General features: G+C 37.3%; 1 protein-coding gene across 13 annotated transcripts in view; it reads right to left on the bottom strand.

The window, feature by feature from the left end:
- Positions 1 to 25,738, bottom strand: part of LOC109090335 (autism susceptibility gene 2 protein homolog) — a 292,074-nt gene that overhangs the window by 78,058 nt on the left and 188,278 nt on the right. For all 13 annotated transcript variants that reach the window (XM_042753647.1, XM_042753662.1, XM_042753671.1 and 10 more), the window contains one exon: positions 22,601 to 22,630. In XM_042753647.1, coding sequence (XP_042609581.1) covers positions 22,601 to 22,630 — 30 coding nt within the window. The remainder of the gene's footprint in view (positions 1 to 22,600; positions 22,631 to 25,738) is intronic.

Raw genomic sequence — 25,738 nt, 5'->3', positions numbered from 1 at the left:
TTTCATTAAATGTTAATCTCTTTAAACCATCAAAAGCAGAACTCCACCAATATTTGTTTAACTTATTCTACCAACACATGAACCTGGACACCAGAATATAACAATTTTATACTCCTTAAACCTAACAAAATATCCTTTAAACCTTACAATATAAACCGTGATGCACCTGTTTTCAAAAAGGCTTTAAATTAGGCACTAATCATCATGGTTTAAAGACTTCTAACCTCAAACAGATTCTTACAAAAAAAGTTAATGGTAGTGTTAGTTAGTATTATTTTACTTTTATACTTTGGTATGGGAAAAAAAGGCAAAAAAATAAATAAATAAAATAATATAAAATAAATAATAATACATAATTAAATGAAAAAAAAAATATGAATAAAAATAAAATAAAAAGTATTATATATTGACTTACATTTATTAATTATACTTTATATGATCTATAAAAAATAAATGTAATTCATATAGAAATCATTATATCGTATATACACACACTTCCATAGAAAAGTTTGGGATCTGTAAAATTAATTAATTAATTAATTTAGTTATTTTTTTAGTTATTTATTAGTTAGTCTCGTATGCTTACCAAGTCTGCATTTATTTGATCAAAAATATGTTAAAATAATAATATTTGGAAATATTATAACAATTTAAAAAGTGTTGTACGTCACTTACGTCAAATCATACTAATATGCTTGTTTGGTACCTAAGAAACATTATTATTACAGTATCGATGGATGGGTGGATGGAAGGATGGATGAACAAACAAACAAACAAACAAACAAACAAACAAACAAACAGACAGACAGACAGACAGACAGACAGACGTTCCTTCAGGGTTTAAGCAGAAGTGATGGCTGTTGAGATCAAAGTAAAACATGGTTAAATGGGCCCTTAAAGAAAGGGCCAGGACAAAACGAGATCAGATCATTTCTGATTAGTCTCTCAGGTCTTGGGGTTTGAGCCTTGTTCAGAATAATGATTTTAGCTCTGGGTTAATGAAGCTCATTCACTGCTACCGTTGTGACAGCTTACCACAACCTTAATAAAATAATCATCCCCTTCACCTAATTAAACCAAAATAATCTCACCCACCCGCTGACCCTGACAACCCCCTAACCTCCCGTTCGGGGACTTTGGGAAATTGCGAGATCGTTTCCACCATCTCCTTTTCCTTCACTCTTAGATGCATGCAATAATAATAAGACAGTGAAATCCTGATTATCTGTAGCAGTCCTGCCGGCTATAAAACACAGGATTTTAAAACGGCTCGATTCATTGAGCATCCCCAGCCACCTTCGAAAGCATGTGAGACACACACTCTCCGCTCGGCTCAGGGAGTAATTGACTCTGGTTTGGTATCACATGCTCATTGCTAATTTGGAGACCTGTCTTATCATATTACTAGTGAGAATAAGGGGCCTCCCAGCATCCACCCCCTCTTTTTCCTTTAAGGTTACATTGCAACAAAATAGCTAGAGCAGTCATTATTAATGAAGGTGCGGAAGAATTCATTTCTTATTTATGAGAAGCTAACCAACTGGCAAGGCTTCTGACGGCCCTATTAATGATCTTTAGTGGGCCTCGGGCGGATTCTGCTCTCCCAAATCCACAGTTTTTTCCCCCTTCCCACTCCTTTCTTCCTCTGTCCATCTCCGATCAACCTGCTCACCAGCACGCAGAGGAGGTTGTAATTTGTATGGAGGATTTAGATGTAACACTGGGGGAGGAGGGATGGAACTCAAGGGAAGGGACCGTTGATCAGGCTCTGCACCGGTGGAGAGAGCCAGACAAATAACAAATGACAGGTCTGTGATTAAATCAAGGCTGCAGCCGTAAGTGTTGAAGTATCAGCCTGTCACTAGCAATCTAGAGTTGGTTACGCTATTTTCCCCATCTCTGCAGCCTTGTTCACTCTGTCTTTACCTATAATGCCCCTCCATTGTGCACACATCTCACACACACACACATATACAGCAATTTATTTAAAATAGTACACACACACACATATATATAAGTTTGTGCTCAATGTGTGTATCTGCTGAATAAAAGTAATATTTTTAAGGAACAAAATGTAATCTATAATTGTTATATATCAGACCAAATTAGCATATTGCATAGCAACACCCTGGCAACTATACCAACATCACTAGAGTGATGCTAAGTGTTGTACAGGAAAACACCACTTACATTTCCTTCAGACTATTAAGACAATGTGTGTACTGAGAAGCTTTATGCACATTTTCTTCAGAAAATGTAATAATCAAGTTGCAGTAGTATTATTGTACAGCTTAACATGTTTCTGATGCAATGACTTTGTCCAAAAATCAAAAAACAAAAAAAAAACAAAAAAAATAAAAAACCCAAAAACAAACCAAAAACAAATGAAATAACCATTTTGCACATAATTTATAAAGTGCACATTTTGGTGCTATGTTTTCAGACACAAGCACAGAGAACAGTGGCAGTCGTAATCATATTGATGCGAAATAGATGCATGTCCACAGGAATTTACAAAATGAAATGAAATCATGTGCTTGCTAGTGGAAAATAGTACCATCAGCCAAATATCTCAATATCCAGCTTCTTATTTCATAAAAGGCCACAGAATGAATTCAGAATAAGATATGTTCTTTATGCACATAGTCCAGAGCTTCTCATGCGACAATAATACCCTGAGGGCCCAGAGGCTTATACGCTGACCCACTGAAAGCTGGGACTGCCGCACAACAGCGAGATTGTCTGTTTCTCCAGATATACATCAATACAAGTGGTCCACAGCCAGACTGAACGCATCTCAAAGAATCTGCGATGGTGCCCTGGGTAAACGGCAATTGGTTTGGTATAGCACACAATAAATGGTATTATGTTAGCACTTGCTGTGCCATTATAGCACATTCATTATGAAGTCTGTTTTATTTAAATACTGTACCTATATATCTAATACAACACAATACTGTTAGCCCTGCTTTATGATGAATAACAGCACCCAGCTTAAAAGCACTGTGTTTTTCCCCCCAGAAGTCCTTAGAAAAATAGCCACATAACGATTTTTATAATTGGGTTGTAGCAAGAACCTTGCAAAATTGGCCAATTACTCCCCAAAACGTTGTAGCACTGTTAAACACTTGTCAGGGATTGTGATTCCAGCGTACTTTATTTCAAAGTTAAAATGCTTGTGACAGAACATTATGCCACAGATAAAAGGCTTAAAGTCTTTTACACCCTCTGAAAAGAGTGGCTAGAATTCGTAAATTCAAAACTAATGATTACCAAGGTCTTTCTGTTCTTTTGAATAGTCAGAGAATTCAAAGGCTCAGAACATATTCTTCAGCATATGGACTGATGCACCTGGGCATTTTTATAACACTGGAAAAAAATGTTTTGTTAGATACCCTGAAAATACTTCATACAGTAATATTGAAGTAAACTGGTTTTACTACATAAAAAAATAAAATAAAAAATAAAATAAAATAAACCTGACTACATTTGGCTAATCCAAGTAATGCCATTTTTGATGGTCACTTTTGGTAAAAATATATTCTTAAAGTAACAACTACCCACATTCACCTTTTGCAATGTAGTTAATACTACACTTGAAAACACTTTAAAACTTATGCTTGTCAAGCTACAAACATCACATTAAAGTAGTTCAATTACAGTTAAAATTGTCTTAGATAAGGTGGTTATGTGCATTTGAACAAATGAATTTACAGGATAAATCATATAGCTAGTACAGTACTATATATATATATATATATATATATATATATATATATATATATATATATATATATATATATATATATATATATATATATATAATTAAAATTAAAATTTATTTTATGCATTTAGCAGATGCTTTTATCCAAAGCGACTTACAGTGCATTCAGGCTATCAATTTTTACCTATCATGTGTTCCCGGGGAATCGAACGCCCAACCTTGCGCTTCGTAACGCAATGCTCTACATTATATTATATATATATATATAATAATGACAACATGGCGACTGTAGTATGTCTAGATTACATTCATACTCCACACAATCATGCTATACAGGTCATACTTTTTGAGGGGTTACAAAGTTATTGTTTATTCAAAGTAAATAACTACTCAAGAGATTATGTGATTTTGGTCGCAGCTCTGGTTTACACAGATCTTCTTCACTTGTTTTTGGATCCACAGATTCTGTACTATATCAGAAGATCTGTAACAGCGCCCCCTACCATATAACAGTGAAAACGCAGATTGCCAGAATAACTTGTCAAGAGACCTTAGTCTGGGTAGCGCCATATTTAATTATTGACAAGAATTAAAACGAGAATGGAAAGGATAGATTAAGTCCATGGCGGGGAAGCATTGTGTAATAAGTGATGGAAAATCCCGTCAACGGTAGAGAAAGAGTTATTGCTGCAATTTAATTTGGTGTCGCTAGTGACACAAATGAAACATTCAGCTTTAAGGAGAGATGCTGGGTTTATACATGCATGAATCAAAAAACAGTCCTTCTGAAAATCTGACAAGTACGAGACAGATCATTGAGTTGACCGACCTGACAATGGGGCACAAACTTCAGATACACCAGCCTTTACAGATACACCAGCTCAGGATCCTCCTGCCTGCCAGACTCCATCAAAGCATTTTACATGAAAGCGCTCTGTGTTCTTACTGTTAACCCTGAGGCATGATGGGGGGGTCACACTTAACAAGGAGAGACAATGTTCCAGGAACATCTAATATTTACAGCCGGGGTAATAACCAGGTCGGTGGAGAAAAATAATGAGAATATTGCTGGCGCTCTCTCTCTCACTGTAAAACACATACACGATTGTACAGTCAGACAATGAAGGCTTGCTGTGGATGCGCACAGTGGAGAGGAAGTGACCTTATGAAACAATTTGTCTGAATTGCAGTTGTTCACCGTAATGTTATGGGTCCCTGAACTGGAAAAAGATTTAAAAGACATTTAAACCTGATGGACCAGTGAGAACACACTCAATGGTGATTTTAAAGGCAATAACATGGACTGTGCAGCTGTTATGTCTTATGCGTCCTTTTCTACACTTACTGTTTCTTCATAAAAAGTGCTCTAATAATATCATGAAATTATGTATCCATATGAAACTTGCATGCAGGCGCATCCACTACTGTGGAGATGACGAATCAGCATCGCCAAATTCATCTCTAAAGCCAAAAACACAGAAAACACTACTTTATCAATAGATTATTCAAATGTTAATGCAGTTAAATCTTACTGTTTTTCCCTGACACATTCACCATCATTACTTCTGCCGGTGTGCTGTGGCAAGCTTTATGTGTGCGCTTGAGCCCTTATTAGGGTATGTAGGCAATTAAAGGCTCTTTAGTATGATTTAAATGGTTTATTAATAAACGTGTGATTAGTTGACTAATGCTTAAAATTAACAACTACTAGTCGACCAGACAAATCTCTCTATATATAATTTCTACAGGAATGATACATATATGAATATGGGACTGTTGATATAAACTTGTATTTTGTACAATAAACAGAATAATTGCAACATAAAAGGCAAAAAAGTGGAGATAAGATTAGAAAGCATAAAGCTCGCGAATGCCAGAATGCCAGTCCGTCAGACATGTCTGAATCAAAATGCAACCCATAGCAGCATGTTATGACAACAACGTCTCATATAGTCTGACAGTAAATGGCAAATAATCGACTTTCTAATTTGTTACTAAAGTGCACATCAAATACGCTAAACACAGAAGAAGAACACATGTGCAGGTGCAGGAATAGGCCACATTGGTATACAAGTATAATATACGAATATACAGTAGATGGCCTCAAAACTGTCAAACTAAAAGCCTCAAAACTCGACTTTGAGTTCTTTAAACAAACTTTAATCTTGAGTCAATTTGAGATGTCAGAATTTGATGCCATCAAAAATAGTTGTTGCCTGTTTTTGGAATCCATTATGGTCCATTAGATTGTTATTACTTGTTGCTGACATGATACAGTACATATTTTATTCCAAGCTCGCACAAATGTGAATGCACTCATTTCATCTCATCATGTATGATTTCATCGTGGGAGTCCTTTTTTGTGACACATTTCACTCTGTGTCCTGTGGTGAAAATTTGCTGTGCATTCATCTTTTTTGTTCCTCCTGAGGCTGTGGTGTTAATGCTCTTCCTGCTCTTTACCTGCACTTCCTAAAAGTGCACTGATCCAACGAGTCATCAAGTACTGCATTAGTTCTGAGTGCACTCTGAGCTTCATCTCTGGTTCATTCACTCATTTTCTTTCCTTGCTCGCTAAGACACGAACACACTCAAACCTGATAAATAACTCATGTTATAGCCCTCAAAACTCTCTCCTATTACCCCTTCTCCATTCATTTCACAGTCCCAGAGGCGTTCATGTGTCCTGGGCTTCAGACACTCTGTGCTCTGGGAACGAACAGTCCCCCTTTGGGCTTCACATGAAGGGAATATGGAGGGGAAAACAGGCGGGAGGAATTGATTGGGGAATTCCAGGCCTGGTGGGCTTTAAACATCAAAATCTTCTAACATTCCCTCATCTCTATCCTCAGCAGGAAAAAAAAGGAGGGCTAAGAATAGAAGAAGTGCATAACAAAAAGTAGGCATCTGTGGTAGAGGCATCAGGGCCCATCACTCTCAAATTATAACACATCCAATAACTCAATCTCTTCTCACAGTTCCAGATTAGTCCATTAAGCTGTCGGCAGAAAACAGAAAAGGGGATGGATTTTGAGGAGTGAAGAGACAAATTGATGGCCATTATTCAAAGTCCTGTCGGCCACAACAGCACTTATTGATGATGATCTGGCTGAGCTGGCTTAAGGGATATGACAGAAAAAAATTTCAATGTTCAGCAGTCATCAGGGTCGACAATACCTCTGGATAAAGTAGATTTTCAATGAGATTTATAAACACACTACATCGACCCTATAGGTGAACTATGTTAGTATTACTCATTTGTTTGAAATTTAATTAATAACTGGAATATGCAATCCAGCAATGTTTTACCAGTGTTTAATTGCATACACAAACACACACATATATAAAACGTTGTTTTCTGCAGACATACAAGTTTAATGTTCATTGAAATTAACAACTTAAAACAAATGGAAAGAAAAACCTATATAAAACAGCATGTTATAGGCTTCTTCGTGTACATGTAAATAATTTTCAACACTTTTTAAAGAGCTATTCATCTCTTTATATGTAAAACTTTTTTAAGTTGTAACTGGAAAACATGGAATAAAAACTCACCCTACTCAGAGCACCCTTAAGCTTAAACAAAAGTATCTATAAAATGATGACAAATTATACACTTCTTTCTTTTGTGGAGAAAAATGTGTCCTTGTTTTAAGACATTCAGTATTAAATGGATAAAAACATGAATGCAGTCATTTCTACATTTGTTGGTGCCTCATTTGACTCATTCAGCTTAAAGGCGCTCAGTGAGAATTTAGAATTAACTCAAGAGCCACATAACTAGAATTTGTAGAGACGCCCTGCTGTTTATAAACTGTAAAACTTAGTCTTACAGTTTCAATCTAATTATCAACAAAGAGGACATTCACACCTAGTGAAAATGTATACGCTCTCTCTCTCTCTACACTCTCTCTGTTGGAGCCATGTGTCTATTTTAGTCTCTGATCATTCCTGCCAGTAGCTTAGACAGAGTGCCGCATGTATCTGATTAATCACCCTAGTTCCTCGCTTCACTTAAGGAAAGGCCTGGAACTAATGAAATCATGCAGGAATTAAGTTGTTGAGAGGCTAAACATCACTGCTTGGCATTTCATCATAACAAGCCTGAAAAGCGGGACTCTCCCCAACAAAACCTCCCCTGCTCCATCCTCCTGCTCTTCTGCAAAACCAAGCCAACAAAAGCTTTCAACCGAGACATTCAAAAAGCCCAAGTGAAAATGCTAAGAAGAAGAAGAAAAAAAGTTGGACGCTAGGATTGAGGATTCAAGGCCTGTGGGAAGGAAAGAAGGAGACTGGAGGGAGGTGGACAGGAGTGTGGGTTGGGCTTAACAAGCTGGGATCTCGTAGATTTAAAGGCGCTGCTAAAAATTTATGGAAGCGTGTTTGGACAGAGGCCATAGCGAACAGCTTGGCCAGCTGAGCAGCAGTGCAGCGGGACGCCTAATAAGCCCTGCGCAATTTTTCACCCCATATTTTATCAATAAAAATGCAGTTAAAAAACCCCACCGTGGACGCAGCTCTGCACCGTCCACCATCTGGAGCTGCCTTTCATTCTCTAATCCTGGCGTCATTAAAACGTTTCTTGGCAGTTTGTGGCTCGTTCCCCGTGTGCAGATGTGGAGTGAATCTTCAGATGCTCTCCTGATCAAAGAGTTCTCATGTCTACACCAGACGGAGAAAACTTACCGCCTTCTGGCTACCGCAGGCCAAGCTGGAGTTACCGCTACCATTATTTATTTATTTACAAAGTTATTTATTTATCCCTGCACTCCCACATGAGTACAGGTCAGTGCAGAATGGCGGCCTCCTCTTCTCTGCTTCTGTGGGCCATAACTGTGTTCTTTCATTACGTGTTCTGTGATTCAGTCACATCGTTCCAAACTGGGGCCCCTGGATCTGCATTTGGCAGAACTGCACTCATTTATATGTCACCCTTTGAAAGTGAAAGTGAAAGTGACGTGACATTCAGCCAAGTATGGTGACCCATACTCAGAATTCGTGCTCTGCATTTAACCCATCCGAAGTGCACACACACAGAGCAGTGAACACACACACACACTGTGAACACAGACCTGAGTGGGCAGCCATTTTATGCTGCGGCGCCCGGGGGAGCATTTGGGGGTTCGATGCCTTGCTCAAGGGCACCTAAGTCATGGTATTGAAGGTGGAGAGAGAACTGTACATGCACTCCCCCCACCCACAATTCCTGCCGGACCGAGACTCGAACTCACAACCCTTCGATTGGGAGTCCGACTCTCTAACCATTAGGCCACGACTTCCCCCTTTGACAGTAAGGGCTCAAACTGCAGTTACACAATCCAAAATAAGTACTCATAACACTGACAGTAAAATGACTAAAACACATGCCAAGAATCAGTTTTACACAATACCAGCAATTCAATTAACACATTTATGTAAATATTATTGTCTTTTTTCTTTCTTCTCCAGTTTTTTGAATGTTTTAAAAAGAAGTCTGTTATTCTCACCAAGGCTGCATTCATTTCACCAAAAATACCAGTAATATTGTGATTTATTATTACGGTTTCTATTTTCAGCAGCTCTTACTCCAGTCTTCAGTGTCACATGATCCTTCCGAAATCATTCTAATATGGTGAATTGATGCTCAAGAAACAAACATATACAAGGTGTTAATGTGTTATTGTGTTTGCTTCTTAAAAAGCAAGTACTATTTAAAACATATTTGTAATGCTGTGATGAAAGACATTCACAACTTTTTTTTCCACTTCTGAATTGGAACACTTCTGCCATAAGTCTAAACGTTAACAAAATATTGTTGTTTGTCAATAGCCTTAACAAATCCAGCAAAACAATGAGAGAGTCAAACAAAAGATAGACTGAAACCATCTGTTCAGATTTTTAAGACACTAATGTCACAGACTTTTTTTGTTTGAATGTTCTTTCCCGAAAACCAATTCACACTCTTGAAGCATGCTTCTTTCAACACCCTCAAAACACATTTTACACAAGTATATAGAGGCGAGTGCCTGGCCAATGCACTGCCAATGTTTGCTCTTGAATATGTCTGGCGCTAACTAACTATAGTACTCAAGGTAGTGATCAAATTTCTGCGCATTTAAATCAAATGTGTAGTTATATTCAGGCAATTTCTTTCTCTGCTATAACAGCAGTTGACATAAAAATGACAAAAATAGAAAATAATAATGCATATACCTGCTACTTGAGAATACAGTGTGTAGCACTGCGATATGAACAGCAGTGTGACCCATTTAGAAACATAACTAAGCACAAAAATGAGCTTACGTAGTGAGAATAATTTGTAGAGTATGTCTTACACGCTCCTATCCATCAGATTTCTCTAGTGTGTAAAAATGAGCAATAGAAATAAATAATAATAATAATAATAATAATAATACAATATTATACAATATGCAATATACAAAAGACATATTGCAATGACAGGGCATTTTTATGCAAGTAGGTGCAAACCAACAATGCTAGTGCTGCATAGAGTAGCCTACTTTTGTGTTTAGCACCTTACATGTTCCTATCCATCGAGCTTTCTTTAGTATGTAAAATGTCTATTTCACCCTACTAGAAAAACAAAAACATAATAAAATACTGTTTACTACAAAAAATAAAAGCCTATTGCAATGACAGGGCATTTTTCTGCCAGTAGGTAAAAACCGATAGAGCTAGCACTGGATTGCGACTTAGCCTTATGGGGCATCAGGGTTGAGGGTGGGCGTTGATGGAGCTCCCCTAAAGCTACTGAAGAACTGAAGCTACATTACACTCATTTGGCAGCCATCCCTCCGTCCATGGGCTTGCATATTCCGGCTGTCAAGGCCATGTGTTAGCTTTCCTACGATCCTCTGCCAGGCGCCTCCCAATGCCCCTCTACAGCAACACCGCGGGTGCTCTGACTGTAGCAGGTTTGTGCTAATGAAGTCAAATTAATTTAATCGAGGCCCCATCTAACCTATCTGTGCTGCCAGCAGGGAGGTGGGGTTAATGCCAGTCTGCCGCTGATTTCGCTCCAGAACAACCCTGTCAGAACTCATAAGAGTTAGCGCTGAGCGTAAGTGCGCTAAAACATGCATGCTAGTTAGCATATGAAAGTAAATTACAGGAATGAAGTTGCAGTATGTTAGGGCTCCTCTGAAGTATAATAAAAGCAGAGTGAGACACGGGCTGCCTTAAGTTATAAAACAGCCCAGACTATAACTATGCCATTAAAAGCTGCTAAAAAAGGAAAATATAGCGAATGAGCGCTAGTGACTAGCATCGTTAGGACTTGTTCCCTTTACCCCCTGTGCCTCAAAAGCCTCTATAAAGTTTTATGTGGGCCTCCTTGATACAATAATAATGTTTTCCTGTAATCTTTCAAGGCCCGCAACCTTTTCCTCTCAGTGGAACGGATCAAAGCGGGCTCTATTATTTTCATGAGGGACTCAATTGCTGTATCCAAACTATAATTGAAAGCAGTCAGGCTTGTGTGTTTTGGTCGTCATCTCTGAACGCTCGCTCTCTAGAGTGTTTCCTCTTTCTGCGTACATCATCAACATACCTTCACATTCTGGGTTTTGAAATTGTAGACACTTGGGACTTAAGAGTGCACTGGAATTCACCATAAATCTATAGATTATGCATAATATAAAAAAAATAACATATCTATCTATCTTATGTTTTCATCAGAGCATATAAGCACCCCTTGTCAAGACCATAAAGTAACATTTCACAAGCTGCACATGGCTCTACATTGAATTGAAATATCTACAAAACTCTTTGATACTTTCCATAGAAAGGCTCATTTCTCATGGGGTGCATTACAATCAATGACATGGGCTAATAGTCACAGCGAGCCCTTCTGCGAGTTGCCTCTGATTGTCCGTGTCATTTCCTGGAAGGGAAGTGAAACCTCAGCTCATGTAAAACTTCTCCAGACAAGCCCTGGCTGGGACAAATCTTGGTTTTCAAGCTCCAGTTGGAAACACAAAGCACTGGCAACAAGCTGCGAGTAGTTAGCGTCCGCCAATGTTTATTGAATAAGAGGCACTTAAGCATCATGTTTATGCACGGTCAGAAATACTTCAGTCTGACACATGTGCACACAAACATATGCACCAAATGTTTTCTCAGCAGACAACATCTGCATCCAATATGGACTCAATTTTAGTTTTATTACTGATGTGGAAAAATGTTTATAGGGTTTGGCTTGTTATTCACACACTGTTCCTAGCAAAAGCACTGGGTAGATTGCCACGACAATCCACCTTTAAAAGCACACATTAACATGCTCAGATTGCGGGAAACACCTGACATTGATCTATAGTTTTGTTCAAAAAAGGAAAACAGACACCTAGAATTAGGACAGAAACACAGTAACAGAAACCAAGTGTCCCAGAAACCATTGCACTAGCACTGCTTACTATTCTGCCTGATGTTAGAGTTCGGTTTATTTGGTCTGACATGGCTTTATGAATTTGAGTATGTACCAGTAAATTGCAGTCTGCTTTGAAATGTAGTCAAGAAGTTTTCAGATGGATAGAATTGAACTGGGTTCAGAACTAGCAATCGCACCACCTACAAAAACACCCTTGTAGTAATGATCCACGGTTTGTTATTTGTAGATTTGTAATTGTTTTTTCAGACAATACCTTGAACACCTGTCCCACTCCAGCAATAATTCACACTGTGATTATGTTTGGCCTCTCTCAACTTCTCCCCAGTGCCAGAATAAACAGACAGTATAATAAGCACTGTTTCACAAGTGTATGTCAAAGTAAATGTGTCCTTGCAAGCCATCTATGATGTGTATTTGTGGAAACAAAATTTCAACGGTGATGCTTTAATGAGGTTGGCGTCAAGCCGTACAGGACATATTACTCTTTCATAGTTGAGTCAAAAACATGAACGCAGTTAAACATTCAGTAATTATTCACTCACTTTCAAGCTGGTTCAAACCTGTATGCTGCTACTTTTTCCATGGAACACACAAGGAGAAATTTGAAGACTGTTTGCCTAGCTCTATTCCAAAAAATTCATAGTGACCACAGATGTTAAACTCCAAATATGACACACACACACACACAAACACCATACAGAAACCACAAAAGTTGGCCATATGGCTCATGTGTTATATTTCAAGTCTTGAAGTCATACAATACCAATATGTAAGGAGCAGACCAAAAGGTGTTAATTCACTTCAGAAAATCAGCACAAACCAATTATGTATGGCATCATTGACGTCAAACCTTCTGCAATGCATTTAAAGATGGCATGCTTCAATTGTACACAAACACAAATGAGATTTGTGAGCTTCTGAATGTGAATATTACATGTCAATAGCAACTTAAATTTCAGCCTGCTCATAAATAGCTATCATACGGCTTGTAATATAGTGCACTTCACAAATTTTATGATACTATTAAGACGTTTTTTTGGTGCTTTTGAGCCCCTGGATATGGCTTGTTTTCCCTGTTTGAAAAATTTCACTATGCGTTTTTACAAGCTGTAAAAATCTCCATTTGTATTCAATGGAAGGATGGAAGCGTTTGAAATGACATGAAGCTGAATGACAGTCATTCAAATTTTGAGTGAACTGCTCCTCTAAGCCTTAAATGTTCCCATTTTCATGTCAAAGTAAATGCAATGCATGCAATATTTCTTAAAAATGGTAAAACATTTGCTAAACAAGATCAATGAGAAACATCTTCAAATTCCACATTGGGTCAGATCTCTGCTTCCGTCCTCAAGCTGTGTAAAAGCAGAACCGCAGGAAAACATGGACCAGATGTAACTCCTTATATTCATAGAAAATACATTCTCTCAAATAAAGGAAGAGAACATTGGAATCAGTCGTAATATAAATAAATTCGAAAGAAAACCGCTTCCATGCTTTAGCGGTTCTGAGAGAGGTAACATCACGGTGCCATTAAGAAAAAGAAAGAGAAAGAGAGTAAGAAAAACAGAGAGAGAGAAATTGTAGACAAGGGAGGGAAAGATGTGAGGTGAAGAAAGCTAGAGAATGAAAGCCATGCTGGACAGAAGAAAAATGGCATCTCCATATTAAAGTGTGTGTCGAATGTGTCAGTTATAATTTCACGCCGCCAGCAGGGAAGAGAATTAAACCCGTCTGTGCCAGTGTGATCTCATTCACCCTCCGTTTCGACTGCATGCTGAATCCCAGGCTGATGGCGGAATATTGCAGGCAAATTGGTTTTAAATGAAAGCTAGCGTCCTAACCAGCGTTCGGCCTCCCTCTCCTCAGCCTTTCCCCAGGTGCACTTAATCTAATTTCATTAAAGAGATGAGGAGCGATGATTGCTTGTGTCGAAACATTAAGCTGCTCCATCTTCACCTCCATAAAAAAACTATTAGAGGCCTGTCAGCAAGCCTGTGGGTGGCCTGTTTATGACTGAATATGAGAAAAGGAGGACGAGAGGAGAGAGAAAAGACAGCTAAGAAAGGTCTAGGGGTAGAAGGTACATTACAGATCATTAGTTCCCTCAGATCGTCAAAATGATGCGGAGAGGAGCAAAGGAGGAAAACTGCTAAAAAAGGGGCACATAAGCAATTTGTCAAGGAGAAAGACTGTAGCGAGACAAGCAGAGGTGCACAGATATACAGTAGTGCAGACTATTCTAAAAGCATGTGGGGCATATATGGATGAATCTCACAAAAATATGTCTGGGTCATTTAATAAATAAATAAATAAATACATTTAATGCATCTATTTTACACACAGAAGACATGCCTTTTTAGGACAAATCAAGTTTTTGCATGGTGATAATATTACGTTCTTTAAGCAGAGTTTCTCCCTAAATTCCAATAATTATACAGTAATTCTGTAATTTTTAAGAGTAGATAAAACCTTTCATAAAGTTAATAAAGTGTATTTAAATCAGCATACACTCACAAAATTACTACCATTTAATACTTTGTAAATTAAAATTCATGATTGTTTTTTTTTTTTTGCATTACTATAATGGAAATCGGTGGGTTGGGCTGTTTAATTGTCATAAAATAATTCCAATAATAATAATAATAATAATAATATTAATAATAATAAATCATCTTTACAAATAGGCTTCATTTTCTTGCATTTGCAGTGAAATATGAAGAGGTAAGGTTTTTTGAAGTTTACTCACCAGTGAGGTGGATGCTAAATGACTGTAGGTACAGCTTCATTAAAGGGTGTAGACACACCCTATGTGTTATGTAGACACGTAAAAAAAGCATGTTGTCATACATGATACTACTTAATCCAGAACTCTATAAAACAGTCATTTTAAGGTTAAGTTGTATCATGTAAAGTCAGTCAGTTAGCTTTTTTTGCTAATGTATGAGTTGTGCTACATACTGTATGTTAGCATGCTACATTTGAGAGTGTTAAGTAAACAGCAGTCGAACTATTGCCATTTGTACTGTAGTATTAAAGGGGTCATAACTTTAGGAATCACATGCTTAATCTGAGATAAAGCAGCTTGATGTACTGGAAAAGCATAACATCCAAAAGCATGCTGGCATGATGTTTCCATGTAAGACTGTATGGGGAATTGAGTTAATAAAAAGGGGTGGGTTTTAAAATGCTTTGGCCCATCTAATTGGGGCCAACACAAAGATAAAATCCAAGCATGTGGCGCTAATGCTTCCAGTGTCATACTGAACAACAGTATATTTGGCAGGACAAATAGCCGGAATTGAGAGAGGGAGAAGGGTTTGGGTGTCAATAAAGACAGCCTTTGCTCGTCAGCTATAAAGCCCTTCAGTTAAAGGGGAAAACGCCTGTGTTTACCTGAAGTGGCTGAAATGGCTGGGTGTGTTATGTGACATGCTGTCACACTGATGTAGCGGACAGATATACAAGAGGAATGAAATAACCCAAATCTCTTTAAGCTGCCCAACAAAATAGACAGTTTTCAGTGTTCACCTGTCAGGTGAGATAGAATTATACCTGACAGCTCTGTCCCTGAGTCATGCAACTGTGGAAGTCTGTCACAATGCAACAACCGGACTGAATGGATCATGTTTTGATTCCAGTGCCGATCCAGATTCATACATGACTTTTCGACCCACAATCTATGTATCTTTTTTGCATATAATGTTTAACTGGTAAACAATTTTTTTTTTTAAGTTGCTTCTTTTTAATCATTAACTTGAACCAGAAGCATTTGATTCATAACAAATGCAATGTGTGAAACAATCATTCAACGGTTTGATTTTTTTTTATTTATACTGAAAGTTGTCTCTCATGCTTACCAAGGCTCAATTTACTTCATAAATAATACAGTAAAAACAATAATATTGTGAAATATTAAAATAATTTAAATATGGCATATGGGCATTACTCCAGAAACATTATTGTCAATGTTCAAAATAGTTGTGCTGCTTAATATTTTTGCACAATTCTTTAATGAATAGAAAGGTCAAAAGAACAGCATTTATTTGTAATGGAAATCTGGTAACACTTTACAATAAGGTTCCATTAGTTAATGTTAGTTAATGTATTGACTATGAACAATAGATTTATTACAATATTAATGAATCTTTGTTAATATTAATTAATGAAAATACAGTCGTTCATTGTTAATTCACAATACATTAATGTCAACAAGCTCAACTAAGATTATAAATGCTGTAGAATATTGTTCATTCTTAGTTCACTAATGAACCTCATTGTAAACTGTTACCGGAAATTTTGTTATAGAAGTATGCATGAGCAATAATTTATTCTGTTCATCTGTTAGTTCTCAACATTCTATTGTAGACTAAAAGTATAAAATTTTAGATTTTGCACTAAAAGGATAACTTTATCTTTTTACATTGTTAGAAAAAACTGGTAAACATAAAAGTCTCTTATACAGTTTCACTGGCTTGTGAACCACTAGCATTTTATTCATAACTGAGTATTTTATCGCATACTCATGACCAATATACTCATATCCACATTGTCAAAATATGACCTTTCAGACCTATGCATCTTGTGGAGAGCAGAAAACATGCAAAAGTGAATCTGACCAATGGGTGAGAAATACATACAGTAAGAAAGCTGGAGTAGCTGTTCTCTTGTATTATGGCATTATGTAGCTTTTTTATGCTCTAAGCACTTTAGATTGAACGTATGGACTGTGGAAAATGGTACTAATGGGACTGTGTAGACAGACCTTCCACATCTGGAACATACTGTTATCCTGCATGCATGTAAAGAGTTTTCTTTTGTTTATTTAATGCTTTTGTTTTTACTTACTTTTATTTATTTCAAGAAACCAGTGTTAATTTCATTAATGAAGACGACAATGAAAAATATTCGTTAACAAACATTTTTTCTGTGACTAAGATGAGACGTTGATGAGCTAAAAACAATATGTGATGACGAAATTATGACGAAATTTATGCCGCGTCTTCGTTAACTAGACGAGACTGGACTATAATGTTATTTGAGGACTACCGGACATTCAAAATGCATCCTATAGGCTATTGTCGACCAAAATGTGCGGATTGCGAATGGGTCATTCGCATAGTCGATCGGATGGATAGGGGGCGTTTGAAACATAGTCGAAGGGGTGTAGTAACCAGCTGCAGTCCCGCGAGATGGATAGGCTGATAGAGAAGGCGGGATAGGCGGAACGCGAACCAGCTCATGCTCTGACAACCAAAATTTATCCTCAGAGTATCTCCCGACAGGGGTAGGGATAAGTGGTAACCAGACGTCCCGTATTTTTTCCGGGACAGTCAAATTTAAATTCCGTTGTCGATTCAACCACAAAAGATATTAAATAAATGTTTGGTAAGTAAAACCTACAGTTTGGTTTAATTTAAATTAAAGTAATGACTAAAAAAGCAATGACTAAAGTTGACTAAAAAGAAGTATTAATGATTATTTTCGTTTAAAAGACTACTAAAAACTAGACCAAAATAAAAAACTAGTTTGGCCAAAAATTGACTAAAAGTAATGACTAAAAGTTGACTAAAATGACTTTTCGCCGACTAAAAAAACTAAAACTATGAAAGCATTTAGATTTCGTCTCAAGAGAAAGACTAAGACTAAATCAAAAATGCCTGCCAAAATGAACACTGCAAGAAACCTATAACCGTGCAAACATTAGTTTTGTAATAAATTATTTTTCAACCAGTCCCAGTATGCAAAAACAAAAGCATTAAATGAAAAATGTGAAAATGGTGCTTGACTCTAATTAAGTATGTTTCTAAATGTAAAGTTAGAGTACTCTTCTATCAGATATTTGCATGTCAGTGCATTGTTGTCAGGTATACAGACTCCAATCAACTGTTTATCACCCAAGACTATGTATTATTTTTTTAAATCCAGCTGTAGAAACAATACACATTATTTGATAGATTTGCTGAACATTTGGTTCAAAACAATTTTGCAAAATGAAAAGAAAAGAAAAAAAAAGTGAGTGACGTAACATACAGTCACGTATGGTAACCCATACTCAGAATACGTGCTCTGCATTTAACCCATCAAAAGTGCACCCACACAGCAGTGAACACACACACACCGTGAACACACACCCGGAGCAGTGGGCAGCCATTTATGCTCAGGCACCTGGGGAGCAGTTGGGGGTTTGGTGCCTTGCTCAAGGGCCCCTCAGTCGTGGTATTGCCGGCCCGAGACTGGAACCCACAACCTTAGGGTTAGGAGTCAAACTCTCTAACCATTAGGCCACGACTTCCCCTGTGTTATGGGGATTTCTGTGTTAGTGGCAGAAATCCACTGAGGTGTAAAAAAACACTGTACAATGGAGTCAGACAATCCCCTGCACATTTATTTAAAAAAAAAAATCATAACCTCCCTCACTCAGCTGGCATCTGGTAGGCAATGTTAACACTGGCTCTTAAATTCGTTCGCTATATCACTGGTTTATTTAAAAAGAAGAAAAGAAAAACTAAATATAGGAGCAGAAGATACCCACACATTGAACTTTAACACTACCAATTTATGTTCAGTTAAATCTAAATCTTGTGGTTAAATCTAAAAAAATAAATCTAAACATACCACTTATGTGTACTACTGACATTTCTCCCTATGACAGAGTACAACAACATATGTATAAGTATAATTGTCATTTTCTATTAAAGTCAACGTTTCAAGAAAACATGGGTGTGGTTTGTGAACCCTGTTACCATCATGTTAAAATTACACTAAAACTGTGTCAAATGCATTAGCACAGATATTGAGGAAACTGCAGTGTAGTTGTATTAACATTTATTAAGAACATTAAGAATGTACCAAGCGTATTTTCTTTGCAGCTTCATAGCTCACATCTGACGAATCTGCTGGAAAGTGAAGTAAAATAGCTCACGAGCACGTGCACATCCCCATAACACTGGTGCATTCACTGACCCCAGAGGGTTAAAACACTATAGTAATACTAATTCATGCTAGAAGTCTGCTAAAAATATTGAGAAATACTGGTGCACAAAAATAAAGTGAACCACATCACATGTGTTCTTTATCAACGTTCAATCTTTCTTTACAGAAACCTTTCAAGGAAATAATTTATGTTGGAAACACACACAAAACCAGCTTTCAGCCATTTCAGGAGAGGAAAAAATCATTCCAAAAAAGGCAGAAAAATCAAAACAAAAATCATACAATACTCTATACGAATACAAAATATAAAATGCATCAACTATCTCCAGCTAGTTCCAAAACCTTTGGCCACAACTGTGTATGTAATTTCAGGGATGGCTCTAACCCTCAGGTGGTATCATCTGTCATACACCGCATGAGCTGTTTTCTTTGAACAAGTCGTGATGTCTTTGTTAATAAGTGGACTCGATCTACACATGAAGCAATTTTATTCAAATCAGCCCAACTGATTACACCCCTCCAGTGCACCTGCGGGCTGTTTTATAATGTAGTAATGTATAAAAACACCATGAGAGAGGATGTTCCCATTCTTCCTGCAACTTCTCAAAGGAGCTATTGTTCAAGGGAAGACACCTGTTACTATTCAAAAGAAGGGAAAGATTCATGCTTTAGATTAGATTTAAATGTATATAATAACAAATAACAGTGTTTATTCTTTTCTTTATGCAAAGCAATTATGTAAGAGTGATTTTTGATGGGGTAAACATGTTATCTTGCTTACGCTCGCTGTTTAAGACGGATAAGTGTATAGAAAAACACCTATGAGGTGTTCACCTGCGCACCTGGACACAAACACCACAACAACCATGATTCATTTTCTCAGTGCCCTCAAACTACTGTAGCTCTCATCTACAACTATTATCTCCAGAAGTAATCCCAACCTGATGCATTCTTCCGAAGGAACACAAACACTCTCTGACTCTGAGAGATTTGCAATTGCTTCCACATGTTCTCACTGATGCACAAAAAAGTCTGTTTCTGCATTTAACATCGGCAGAATTAGAGTACTTTTTATATGTTATGAATGATGAAGTCAGTATTTTCTTTTAACATTTAATATTTTAGTGTGCTTTTCATCTTACCTTAATTTTAAATAAAATAGCTGCTTTCAGTTTTAACAAATATATTTTTTAATAAATATTTTAAACGTAATTTGAAACTTGGCTCTAACTGCATGCCACAAAAGCCTATTTTCCACCTACATCTCTTTGCCCTAGATCTGAGATGGTTTCATTTTTTACAAATATATCTTGTGACCAACAAAATACATCCACATCATCTAGAATTTCAAGAACGCAAGCTGATTGAGAGAACGACCCACAGAGAAACAAAGGCAGTAAAGGGCCCTAAAATAAGTGTGGAATACCCCATTTCTCTTTTCTCTGAAGCCTACTAGTGTTAAAAGAATAGCAGCCTCTAAAAGTCCCTCTCTTCATCGTGTCAAATCCAAAGAGTTTTTCTCTTACCATCTGCCTCAATGAGGAGAGAGATAAAAGCCTATTGACTAGTGTGAGCTGCGGTTAATGCAAATTGCTGCTCGCTATCAATGTATTATTTATATAGTGCGCCGGAGACGTTTTCCACTGAACTGGGAGCTTGGCTTACAGGAGATTAGTTATGCTATCACATTCATTTAGCAGGGAGTAATAGCTTAACTGCAGGGGAATTAACACGTGTTACACTTCCACTGGAGCTACATGCTGTTTATATGGGTGACAGACATATTAGGGTTATCAATATTAAAAGATAAACAAGCGCTAAAGGTGCCGGGAAAAACATTCCATCGGAAAAGATCTGGCAACCTACAAACCGCTAACCAAATCTCAAAAGCATTCATGACCAGAGCGAATTTGAATAACAAATTAGACATAATGGTATAATCTGAGGCCTATCTATCCATGACTATACGGCTGTAGCTGTTGTTTATTTTGCAAAGAATATGCAAATCGAACACCTTATGAGTAGCCTGTGAAAAGCTTGTGTGGATGTTACATACATCATATTAAACAAGAGAACCTGCAAATTCAGATAAGACCGGTTCTGCAATTTAACATCCACTGTCAAGATAACATATCAAATTATAAAGCAGAGACAACATTTTCAAACTGTCATTCAAATATATACCTGGTAGTTCATTTCTAACTGGTTAAATCAATGATTCTGCAACTAGCCTCGCATTACGTCTCCATAATAGGCTAGTTGTTAGAATGTAAAAAAAAAAAATGCATCTTTCAAGAAACAAGACAAGGAAAACATGGAAAATGCTAATAAAATACTACACTATTGCCAAAAAAAAAAGGGGGAAAAAGAATTAGCTGAAGAAAGGCTGGTGGGAATGTCTGCCCACTGCTCCGGGTGTGTGTGTGTGTGTGTTAACTGCTGTGTGTGTGCACTTTGGATCGGTTGCAGAGCACAAATTCCAAGTATGGGTCACCATACTTGGCTGTATTTCACGTCACTTACACTTACTCACTTGCTCACTTTTTAAAAAAAAAGTTGCCAGCCACCGCCAGCGATTTTGATGATTTTCACTAAAATTGGTTGGCCTCCAGTATATTTTGCTGTATGAATATTTAAATATGCAATACACCAAAATAAAGATCAAAGCTTCTACTTTTAAACAAAAAAATCTGTTTTATTCTATCTTAAAGCATTCTTTTTTTATCAACACTTGAATATAGGAAGGTTTCAAAAAAAGGTAGAATTTTTTGCAAAAAGGTGAGAAAATCACATTTTTATCAAAAACTACCTCTGGATAATATTCAGTACGATTATCAAAGCATAAATCCAGTTAATCGCTTTCATCAACACCTCCAAAGCATGCACAGCCATATACCACTTCCTGGATCATCATTTTACTCCATAACATTATACAGTTTTCATTTATATGCTGTCTATTGCTAATGATGATCGCATTATTTATCATATGCATCTGTTTACATAAGAGGTCGCTAGTTTCTCCATCCTGTTCACGTGTGTTTTTTGTTCTGGAGTTTTGTACTCACTCAGGAGATGTGTAATAGCGCCCCCGAGTGTATAACAGTGAAAACATGAAAAGCCATAAAAACTCGTCTTTGGCGGGGAATCGTTGTCTTCTAAATGACGAGATAACTCGTCAATGGCAGGGAAAGAGTTAAGTGAAGTTCACAATAGTACTTCCTGCCTAGAATTAACTAGCACAAACATCAAGTCAAGTTCAAACAACTTCAAAGTACACGCCAATCACAATGACACCTCACAGAAAGCTTAAAACACTTCTGAAATAACTGTACTTTCTCTCTATCACACTACGCTTGCTTTTGTATCCCTGTAATATGCAAATAAACAACAATCACAAGACTGGCAGCCATTTTCTGTCATCTACACACATACACAAACACGCATGCAGACAGGCGACAGGCTTTCATACTATCAACTCCAAAATCACTCTTACTCACTCCACGGTGGGTTAGGTAAACAGACACGCACACACAAACACTCATGAAAAGAAGTCTTACCTTGTCATCGATGTCACTCTCGCTGTCACACTGTAAGGAGATAGTGAGAAGAAAAAGATATGAGAGAATTATTCATTCATCCTCCGACCTCATTATCAGTTTAGGTATGATTTTTACGGCTCCTCCTTTATTTCGTTCTTTCGTGAGACACCTTTCAACAAAAATGGAGGCGATGAAGGGGATAAAGTGATACATTTGAAAGAGGCTGCCATGGTTCAAAAGTGAGACACCATATAACCCAACTTTCCCATCGGTTTTCAGGAGCAGGTAGAGGAGCAGCTCAATGAATGATATTAGATGGGGAAAATATTTGCATATGGACGAGATGCTGGCAAATTACTTGGGGAAAAAATAAATGAAAGCTACCTGACAACCCGCTGGTCCTCAGACTAGGCATACTCATACTGACCGTTTAACTATTAACCAAAATAAATTATTTTGACTGATCAATACTATAGATATTAATATTAATTTATCTTTAGTCATCTGGCAGTGAATTTTGGAAGGTCATTTTTAGTCCATCTAGACAAAACAGATTTTCAGGATTGGAGATGGACTAAAAATGATCTCCCAAAATTCCTGAAGATAAATTCTTGAAAGAGTGGTACAAGAGGATTTGGTGCTGGTCCAAGAGTCACTCTCAACTTATCTGTCAATAAAAGCCTATAGAAATCAGTCTTCATGCATATCACAACACTTCAGCATTAAGCATTTTTTAGGATTCTTTACCTAGGAGATTATTGTAATCAGTCTTCATGCATATCACAACACTTCAGCATTAAGCATTTATTTAGTGTTGGCGGGAGATTGCCAGGTGGGTTGCAGTTCTGGAAAATGCTGGCAGAACTGGAGACTATGCCGATAAGGGTTAAGACATACTGCTGCTGCAGATGAGTTTAACAGCTAATTCTGGAGCTGGGAAGGTGGATTTGACAATGTTAATGCCATTTAAATATTTAGTGTTGAAACATGAGCCAACCAGATCTGCAAGTAGTTAAGGCTGTGCAGTTTGCATTAAAGGTGCCATGTGGTAAAAATTGAGGTAAAAATATCCAAAAAATGACCTACACGCATCAAAAGAATGAGAAGAAATGCTGCTAAAAAAATGTGTTGGCTGCAGAGATATTACCTTAATTGCATTGCATTACTTGCCACGGTAGATAATTGCTGAGGCGATATGGCAACATAACCACCAGCCAACCTACACAGAATAACTAGCCACGGCTTGTGGGCGTACTATGTCAACCGCCGCTCGGAATCACAAATCAAATCCGATAAGAAAAGGAGCCGAAACAGAGTAAACATCGGCACTGATCCATCGCTGGAGACAACTGATGGACTTGAAAGAATGAGCTTCGACTCCGAACTTGCAACATTTCTTTTGGATTGGTAGTAAGATGCTGTTAGTATTTCGCTAGAAGTTTGTTTTTTATATGTTTTGCGTATTTTTTTTCGGGAAGTTATAACATAGAAAGTATCGAAGGCTGTTCTAAACGTGCACAAAGTAGCTGCGTTTGATAGTAATAACTTACCCACAATCCGATCCGTTTTAGTGTTATCTACCAAATCTACCAAGCTGATGCTAAAATGTAACATTACCTAAGAAGCTTGGATAAGCCCGGGGAGAGAGAGAGAGAGAGGAGAGGTTTCTAGAGCGGTCAAGTTTTTGAAAGCGTGTGCGAAATTGCTTTAGTTGGCAGCTCTGGTTACGTTGGTTGGCCTAGCCATTTAAATGTTGACAGAAGCTGTGCAATTAATTTAATTCAAATAATGTGTATATACAACTTGGTCGATGTTTCAAATCACTTGTATGTCCTCTTAGGCTTCGGCTATGGCTCTAGGGTGTTTGTTAGGTACAGGAGCCAATCAGCCGTTTCTCGTGTCAAGTAGTTTAAGCATACTGTGTATGGAATGGAGTATCAGTTGCCATACATTACACATGGCTCCTATCATCAGTTTGCAGCCTGCGCCATCTAGAGTTTCATGACAGAACTTGGCATTTATGAAGAGGCTTGGAAGAGGATTTATGAAGGACTTCACCTAAAAAAATAGCCACCAGTACAAACTTTAAAACATCTCAAAAAAATCAAATTAGGATACACTGTCTCCCTCTCTCCATGTTACAAAACACCCTCAACAACACTTAGCAGGCGCCGGGGTACTGTATTCCTCCATAAATTTTTCATGCCAGACCATTATTGCACACTCTTGTGCTTCTAGCCTTTCATTTGAAAGAGTGGTGGAGGACATTTCGGGTCTCGTTTAATAAATGGACTGCAATTATGCATATGCAAATGAGCAATTACAATCCATTTGCACTTAAAGGACTGATCACAACCACTCACTTTTGTTTTCTTAATGGGGATCTAAAGTTCGCTTTTTTTCTCCTCCTAAAATGAGAATTTCCATTCAAACTTCTAAGTCTTCACTTAGAATATAATTGTTTGTTTACAATAGCGTTTGCATGCATTAATTAATGAGAGATATTCACGAGTTTACAGCCTATAGTTGAACAAGTCTCAAAGACTTTTTCAACTAGCTGGTCAACTATCTGTTGCAAACTAATTCAGGGCTGTGGGTGATGGAAGTACGGTTCGTTCAATGTGTTATACTGTTATGTAGGCCAAACATACAATTGTACAAAAATGCATATTTCCACAAATATCCAGAGGACAAAACTGATTTCTGCTCAATACCCATGTATTTAACAGTACAAGAATATTGAAAAGATGAAAGGTATGCTCAACATTAGCAAAATTTAGGTGTCATTTCGTGAGCAAATATTTCCAATTTCTCGATGAAAGAAACAAGTCACTTTCAAATCAAGCAACTTTCTGCTGGTCATCATGGCAAATGTTTGTGACCAGCTTGAACCCAATGCAAAATCTGTGAGTGAAAATCTTTCATCCTCACAAAAAACTCATGATCATGTGTATTTATTTTGAAATGACTGGATTTTACGTGTGAAATTCGCTAACACAACACTCAATCTAACTTCATCCTTAAAAGGTACCATGGTATTTATAATAAATATATAAATAGTAACATTTTACAATAAGATTCCATTTGTTAGCATTAGTTAAGTAAACTTGTTAGCATGATTTAATCTACTTGTAAAGCATCTAATAATCTTAGTTA

This window comes from Cyprinus carpio, chromosome A5 (assembly GCF_018340385.1).
Source record: "Cyprinus carpio isolate SPL01 chromosome A5, ASM1834038v1, whole genome shotgun sequence".
Lineage (NCBI taxonomy): Eukaryota > Metazoa > Chordata > Actinopteri > Cypriniformes > Cyprinidae > Cyprinus > Cyprinus carpio.
This window is presented reverse-complemented; position numbering and strand designations above follow the sequence as displayed.